Source organism: Notothenia rossii (genome assembly GCF_949606895.1).
Source record: "Notothenia rossii genome assembly, chromosome: 4".
In the NCBI taxonomy this organism is placed as follows: Eukaryota; Metazoa; Chordata; class Actinopteri; order Perciformes; family Nototheniidae; genus Notothenia; species Notothenia rossii.
In genome coordinates, this window is record NC_136902.1 from 12,986,082 (window position 1) to 12,994,906 (window position 8,825).

At 38.3% G+C, this 8,825-nt stretch overlaps 1 protein-coding gene across 1 annotated transcript; it reads right to left on the reverse strand.

The window, feature by feature from the left end:
* Window positions 1-103: 103 nt before the first annotated feature.
* On the reverse strand, window positions 104-3,541 carry mfsd4ab (major facilitator superfamily domain containing 4Ab). Its single transcript, XM_079678010.1, has 10 exons — window positions 2,955-3,541; window positions 2,653-2,851; window positions 2,153-2,389; window positions 1,885-2,047; window positions 1,615-1,730; window positions 1,299-1,472; window positions 1,057-1,204; window positions 887-957; window positions 634-751; window positions 104-545 (listed from the first exon to the last, which is right to left on the reverse strand). Exons 1-10 carry the CDS (start codon window positions 3,182-3,184, stop codon window positions 451-453), a joined length of 1,551 nt encoding a protein of 516 aa, XP_079534136.1. The 5' UTR covers window positions 3,185-3,541; the 3' UTR covers window positions 104-450.
* Between the last annotated feature and the right edge of the window lie 5,284 nt (window positions 3,542-8,825).

The following is an 8,825-nucleotide window of genomic DNA, read 5'->3' on the forward strand; positions in this document are numbered from 1 at the left end:
GTGCGTTGTATGCATCTACATTATTATCCTTGTAGTCGAATATAAATTATACTCTCAGAACTGTCTTTGAATGAATCAATCAAAACTACAGTATGTTCACCATTCAGTAGAATTGTTTTAATACACAAATTCATTATTTATATATTCAAGTACATATGCCAAAAGATACGCCAAAACACATTGAACAATATGAAAAAAGAGATTACAATTAAAACGAAACAATTTAGATATTTAAAAGTATTCCAAATCATCATAATCCTTGTATTGTAAATTGTAACAAGAAGCAGCACATTATCTATGTCGCACATATCTAATTTCCAGGACAATAAAAGTTCATCAACCCAATGTTCATTTAGTAGTCTTTGGGTAAAACATATTTGAAGATGGATTGTTGTAATACTTTATTCTCTACAGTAACCAGTAGAGGACAAAACACAGCTGCTGCTCCTCTCAGCTGCTCTCTGGCTCCTCTTTCTGTTCTGTTTTTGCAGATCCATTCTGCTCTGTTGCTGGTTCCTCCACCATGGTGGACTTTTTCGAGGTTCCTGTTGGGATGCAGAAGTAGTATGAGTGTGAAAATAATAAAGACAAACCATATGCAGCACAGTTTGAGGTTGCTAGTTGATACCGTACCTGTGAGGTAATTTCGGTGCATTCGACTGAAGAAGAGGAGAGCAATGAAGAGAATAAAACCAATGCAGGCGATTACCACTCCACATAGCGGGAAGCTGTAGCTGCCTTTCTGGATAATCTGGGGACAATAAACCAACAATGAACTACTGAACACTAATCTAAATCTCCACTAGGGATTTTTGCAATTACAATCGTATTTCTCGACTTCTGCACATAATTGTTTTTAAATAATGAAGATATTAATTAGACTTACTGAGCCAACCACAACCTGCATTACCATCTCTCCCATTCCTGCAGATGTCACCAGGACTGACGTTGCGCATCCTGCAAACAAGTATTGTATGGTTTATATCCTCTCCTTGCTTTTATTACATTACTGTGTTTTTTTAATTAATTGAATCTGCTGTGAAAACATCATTATACCCTGATAATCAAGGATGTCTTCAGTATAGGCGAGCATACAGGGGAATATGCAGCTGAGGAAAAGCCCACATAAACCGGTCCCGGCAAAAAGAAAGGGCCGGTTGTCGTAGAAAATAAGCAGCATCAAGCAAGTAACAATAGCACCTGCCTGTAAAAACAAAAAGAGAGAGTGTTATCAATTATGTGTTTGACTTCTTGTGATCTGTAATGTTACAGCGCTCTAAATGTTTAATTGGCATTACCAGGCTGAACATGAGTAGTCTCACAGGCTGGAAACGGTAGGCTAGAGGAATGGACAAAAGACGTCCAACAGTGATGGCTGCCCAAAATATACTGGCCAGGTAACCCGCTGTCTTATTAGGCAATGACAAAGGTGGTGACACACCGTAGGTGTACACGAAGCCGGCGTATGCACCCTGAAAGAAAAAGGCAGGTTCTTTCATGTGATCCATTATGAGATTTTTATGTGAAGCAGATATTCTATTTGGATTTTTTTTAAAGTATGTTGAACAGTAACTGAAATGCACTTCATATCTTTTATCCACACCCGTCACTCACCACAATGCCATCGGTCATGAAGAGCACACCCCCACCAAGGATATGAATCATAAAGAAGGATACAGGCATCCCGCTCAGGTTACCATTCCTACAGCAGCTGAAGATATCCCCATGACCTGCAACAGAGTGTAAGGTCAACAATGACAGATTGGAGCGAACAAAATGCATTTATTCTGATTTTCTTTCATCTGAACTGACTTAAAATCCACTTAAGATGTATGCATTATTCATATGAGTTCTGCATAAAAATCTATTCTCCCACATCTTTACCTCCAGCTTCATGTTCCTTCTGCTCCACATCCGTGCCCTCGGCCCCCTGCTGGTTCTCCATTGCTAATTCATCTTTGTCCAGAAGACGAGGAGTTCCACTGGTGCAGAATGGGATCAGCTGCTCCCGATACATCAGGAACAGGACTGCAAGGGGCACGGGCAGCTGAGGGGGCACACATTTTATTTTTACACAAATAAAATTGGTTTAAGAAATTAAGAAAAATCCTAACTCTTCTCCTGCACATCTACAATTTGGTTAGTTTCTTACATTGATAAGCGCCATGATCCAGAAGGCATAGTGCACATTGGACTCTTCCCCTCCCTCTGGGTGGGACAGTTGAGTTATATCGTGCCCTGCAATCGGACTGTTTTTCAGCATGTTCCTGAGATGATCTGTGGTCTCTGTCGCATTCCCCGTGTGATTCCCACAGCCCGTCTCTGAGAGGAAGGGGTCTGCAATCAGTGGGCTCACTAGGGCCCCGAACCCAATGAAGAAATGAAGAGCCTGCAAAAATGTAGAATACAAAAGGTCAAAGACATAACTTAGTGTGTTTGTCATAATATAATTGCCTCATAACTTTAGAAAAAATAGATTGCTGAACATTCTGCGTAGAACATTCGTGCTAGCTTCCTATATTTATATAGAAATAACACATACTAAATTCTATATAATACTATATTTATCTGCTGATAGTTATTCAATGAATGCACACGCTATCATGTCAGTATTTCTACAGATTAAGAGAAAGGCACTCCAGGTTTTTTTACCTGTAAGAAAACAGCCGAGTCCCTCTGATAGATAGTCACCAGTTGGATGTTAGCAATGGTGTCAATAATGCCCATCGCAAACCCAGACACAGCCATTGCGATGGCGAGCATGAGAACATTATTGCACACCGGGATTATGGCAAATATTATAGAGATGGTGAGAGCTGAGACAAATAAGGCACTTAGAGCCCTGAACAACCTTTAAAAAAAAAAAGAAAAGAGAGACAAATACTCTTTTAATGATGGTCCATTGTTTACAGAATATTCATGCACACCCGGACGGTAGGGGGAATTATACTTACGTCTTCTTGAAAACACCAGCGATAGAGCTGCCAATCAACAAGCAGAACTGCTGGGCGAAGAAGACCCAGGTAATCTGACTGAGTGTTGAGTTAGTTTGACATTGCAAGTCCAAAATTGTAGGTCCAAGGAACGCAATGCATAGTCCAAAGCTGAAGAAAACACTCCAGTAGGTCAGTGTGTGATGGGCATTCCTTTTGAACAGAGTCACGATCCGCTCATCCAAAAACATCTTGACCACAGTGAAGACCTACGAAACCCACAGCCAAGGATCTTTCTTGGTATTACGATTTCAATATTTGAAAGCAGCTCTGTGAAGTTTGGAAGATGCTTTTTGGAGCGGTATGAGTTTCTCGATCTTTTTAAAGCGTTAAGTGCCCTCCTCTTTGGATTGCCTAACTGGAAAGGATGTCCTCTTGAGTTAATGGGTGAAGTGGAGATGCTTCCAACAATAATATGATTTCAAATGTGTCAATGATTAGCAATGAAAAAGAGTCTGTGTTGAAACGCTACTCGAAAGTGTGCATGTATGTGTCATGGCGCTTCCAACCATATCAAATGGAACATGTGTCATTCAGGAACAAATGACACAAATGGACAGGTCATCTTTTCTTTCAAACCTGGACAACCATATTACAAAAGGAGCTCGGATGCAACATGTATATTTTTTTATGTACAATAAAATTATGTTCAAATAATAATTGATACATACATTTTATTTGATTTAGGGTTTTATCAAATGCGAAGGTCTTCATCCGTGACTGCAATATCCTATCATAATCTATCGTTATGAAATCTATTCAAGACTTCAGCCCTACTTCTCATGTAGCCTTATTCCAGCTTTGTGGATCTTTGTTGACTATATGGTGTTATACTAAATACATTCATGTCCAAGATATTAAGTGTGCCAATAATGGCTTAAACTCTTTAATTGTCCTTTAAAGCCACCATAGCAATGTGGCTCTGGGGATGGCTATAGTCAGTCTCAACAGCTATTAGATGCTTTGCCATGGATTTTTCAATCAGTTGTCCACAGACATCCGACTTCCATGATCCCTGGCTTATCGTCTACTGCCTCTATGAGTTTGAAAATGTTTGATTTATAGCGAAATATGGTACTCTGTAAAGGTGGTACTCATATTCACTTACACAGAGGAGGCATCTTAAGTACATGATTCCCTTATGACAAGAAATCTGTTTTATGGATTATACATATTTTTTAAATGTATATATATATGCTGTACTAACTGGCCCTCCGAGGTATGAATAAAAGAAAGAACTAAATACCTAATCTCTATAATGATTGCATGGGATAAGCAAAGCTCCGGTGGTTGTAGCCAAATATGGGCTTCCTGCAAAGTGAAACAGGAATCTAAAGACATCGCAAGAGGCTTATTACTGATAGTGTGGATTTAGTTATCTTTAAACTTTTGAAGAAAGACCCTGGCACTGTTAAAGAAACTTGTTGTATTATATTTTTGCATGATGATAACACAAGTTATGTATTTGATTTACTGTATTTTAGAAGTATAATTGTATTCCCTTAAATGTCAAATCATTATTTAATACATGCTTCTTTCTTGGTACCTGATTAACTACATTGAAAATAAATGTGTCTTCAAATACATAAAGGTAACTACATATGTTAGCTGTCCGAATTAAGCCACTCAATATGACATTTTCTTTGACTGTATTCCTTCACACTGTGAATCATATGCCTATACACTGACACTGAGCTTAGCTGTGTAACTGATTTGCCGATGTGCGCTGCAAGGTGAAGATGCTGGAAAGGTACTAAACCCTGAGAAATATGTGTGTTTATACAAAAGGCATTCATTAACATCTGCTTCCTCTTCTTGAGATAAAGCAACACAAGATGACTTCTCCAGGTAATTGTCAACCAACACGATCTTAAAGATGTACAAGGGGGTGTTAAAAATCAACAGCAACTTCTAGTTACTGAAGTAAGACATTGTTTTTTTATGCATCTATTATTCACACAGGTTTGATAAGGAAGAGTATAAGAGTAGTAGTTGCTCAACATCTTTTAGTAGAAGTAAATACATTTCTTTTTTTAATGTATGTATTGCAGTTTTACTTATTCTTCCAGACATGGTAAGCACAATTGAGAAATAATATGATTGAAATTATATTTGGTGTTGTTCCAGAAAAAGTTCATTAACATTGTTTAAATGTCTCAAAATGATGTCCACTTCAAAGTTAAACTGCAAGCCACAAGAAGTCTCCAATTTTACCCAAAAAGATTTTGTGTACATTACTACTCAGATTTCAAGTGAGCACAAATAAACGTTTCCCCTTCAGCAAACAAAACGGCCTTTTAGTGTCAAACTACACATGCAACACTGCACAGTCAAAGCCAAATGAAAAACCAAAGCAAAAAAACATTTTATTTGTTTTCCTACACAAAGTTTTAACACTAGATGGTGTCAAAGCAGCACATTCGTCCGTAGTTCAAGCCAAAATCAATCAGGGATGCCTGGAAAGAGAATGTAGCTTTCTGACTATCTCTCAAAGACACAGAACACAGCCTCTCTTTTGAAGTCTGACGCACAGTTTGTTGATGACAGCCACTTAAAGAGACAAGACATCAGAAACAGGGTTTAAATTGGACAAAAACAGCACTGCCTTGCTCCTCTCTGTCTCATCTCTAGGCTGACATTTAGCCAACTCTCAACCAGAGGCCTTAGACTTGCCATGACAATGTGACAGGAATCCTAATCTGAATCTCTCTCCTCTTTCCCCCCAGTTGTACTTCATTTTAGGGCTGCTCAATTAATCCTTTTTGAATCGCAATTACGATTTTGGCTTGCAACGATTATGAAAACAACATAATCGAAATAAAACGATTATTTATTTATTTTAATTAAAAAAAAATTAAAACGTTTTTTTTATTTTTTTTTATTGGTTTTTCAGTTGAATTATACGTACAGTTCAGGGTAATCAACTGCTAAAAACATACTGTTCACATTTTCTTTTCAATAAATTTAATTTAATAAATGGATAATCGTTTTTTAATAATCGTGATATCAATTATTGACCCAAATAATCGAGATTATGATTTTTGCCCTAATCGAGCAGCAGCACTACTTTATCCATACACTGTGTTTCTTTGTGTGGCCTGCAGAGAAAAGCATATGCTGCCATATGTTACAAAAAAAGTCTAAATTCAATCGATTACATGCCAATACTTCCAAGGCCCAATACAAGTAATAATAAGCCTGTGGATGTGTTTTATTTAATGATTTAAATCCATCCATTCATCCATCCATCCACCTACCTACGAGAAGGTGGAAGTCACAATATATATTTCTGGTTTAATGCTTGGCAAGTTAGACAGGCATACATGAATCAGCAGTGGCGAACCGTGGCTATCACAACTGGACCTTCTGTAGACACACCCAGCCGCCGCCGCCGCCGCCCCCCTCCGCGGCATTATAATGTCCGTCTTTTCACTGAATTGTTGTCTTGAAAAGGGTACTCACAACAATTCCGCAACAACTTCATCTTCACCTGTTGCACTTGTCATTTCAGCGTTAAAAACAATAAAACGGCATGAAATGCTTTGTCGCATTCGTTCTAGATCCTCTGTCTCGAGCCAGTTAACTAGCGGGCCTTCTAGAATACCCTGGAACCGAGGGGAACTCTGAAAGAACACGCCCATTAGCTGCAAATCAATATATGATTGGTTGATCAAACTGTCAGTCCAAACGTACGCTCTCATTCATTGCAACGGCCAGGGCATTCTATCAAGGATGTAGAATACCTTGGCTGAAGGATATTCTACCCAGAGACCCAGAACAAGATCTGATTGGTTGCTTTCTTTTCTAACACAAAACCACTGAAATGCGTAGTGCATGGTCCGAGAAGGACAAACAAATCAACGTAACATTGTGATATTACAGATCAACAACACAGGTACCATTCTCATTTATATACATTTTATTTATATAATTAAATCGATTTTTTGTTTGTTTTATCTGAGTGTTCCAGGGTATTCTCTGAATACCTTGAAGGCCCTGACGGTTCGCCACTGTGAATCATAATGCATTAAGTGAGAGGGTTGGCTTAAATTGACATTATAAAAGCTTCTCTTGGAGCAATAACATATTTTTCCGCCACATATCCATATTGCTCCCGTCAGTCGCCTTAGCCAGTATAGATAGAAGAGTTACGGCAGCGGAAGTCCAAAAACGGTTATCGTCACGTGATTCATGCAGACGAGGATCGTTCCCCGGAAGTTCATGGCGGGCAATGTGAATGCATTGATAACAGGAGATAGAACTACGATTTTTGGTAATTATTAGTGAATAAAGGTTTTTGATTTACAATATTTATACAACAAATCGATATGTGTATGTATTTACATCAATATGTTTTAAGAATAGAATTTGTTAATATTAATTGATAATATTAGGATTAGTGTGAACAACTAGTTTACATGTTAGGCTAACAGTGCCTTGGTTAAAGAGCCTGTTGCGGTTTATTTATAGCTTTGAATTCTTTAAAACCAATATTATCTTCTTAAACTTGTATGGTAGTCAGGAGCATCACTTTCTAATGTTTATTGATATATTTAGAGGGAGGGGATCTAAAGGAATGCTTCAAAATTCAGATTAGATTCATTTCTACCATTTTCTTAAATTCATGGTAGTTTCAGTAATCCCATGGTAATTGAGGACACAAGTTATCTAAATGACTAATGTCATCTTTATGGCTTTCAGAAAGGACAGGAGACCGACAGGTGACTATCAAAGGACTATCAGCAGCAGCAGAAGCATGATGATGATGATGTTAAATGTGTTGTTTTAGGAATATCCATTGCAAATACATGGAATTCAATAAACATTGAATAGCAGATCATGCAGTTTGTCTGTGCCTTTTCCTCCGTGTTGTCCTGGTTTGCTGTGCTGCCTCCTAGTCGCCACCATGGTTTGCTGTGCTGCCTGGGGATGCTCAAATCGCTCCGAGAAAGGAGTACGAATGTACGGCTTCCCCACTGACACAGAGCGGAGGAAAAAATGGCTGGCTCAAGTCAGCAGTAGCAATTTCACGACCAACAGCAAAAAATATGTGAGGTTATTATATACAAACACTGCATTTGCACTTTTTCACAAAACGAAAACTACACCATTGGGAAAGCTTAATGTTTTGTTTAATATAAAACAACAGGGAAAGGCTTGAAAAACACTGAGAGTTGAGACTCAGGGTGCAGGGTGAGGGTCTCAATACAGGTATTCAGGCTCCATTGAATCCCCCTCTGGTTCTTGTGCTGAAAGAGGGAGTAACAGACAGGAGAAAGGGTTATACACACCTATATAGCACACCTATTGGATGGGAAATTGCCTTGGGGAGATAAGGTGTGGTCTTTGTTCCCAACTGAAGTTATGGAACTTTATTATTTGTGAGTTTAACAAAGTATGACAAATGGCATCAGTAACAGATGTGATATGAATTTCTATAAAGTTGTTTCACATTCTTGGTCATATTTTATATACAGTATGTAATGAGTATAACATGTCCAGTAAGTATAAAGTGTTTCCTAATACTGTGTATTCAACCACTATGGTATAGTGTATGGTACTATGGTATGGTATCCTAGCTTAATCTGTTATCTGTAAACGTTCCCTAAATCTACTAATTTAGGGATAATCCACTGACATCCTTTAATACACATATTAATTTGAATCAGATGTACTGATAATATCCGCAATATAAATCTTTAAACTTCTTCTTACCTTTAAAAGTCCGTCACGAACGGGCTATTATGCTGCAACTCTACAGCTCTGTTAGCCTTGGCGCTAACTTCCGGGGAACGATTGAGAGGCTCCACGATCCGCCATTGCTGTAAAAAA

Coding starts and splice junctions, on each gene's coding strand:
- mfsd4ab (XM_079678010.1), bottom strand. CDS start 3,184: ATGTTTTTGGATGAGCGGATCGTGACTCTGTTCAAAAGGAATGCCCAT. Junction 2,852..2,954: donor GCTGGTGTTTTCAAGAAGAC/GTAAGTATAATT, acceptor TTTTTTTTAAAG/GTTGTTCAGGGCTCTAAGTG. Junction 752..886: donor TGCAGGTTGTGGTTGGCTCA/GTAAGTCTAATT, acceptor TATTGTCCCCAG/ATTATCCAGAAAGGCAGCTA.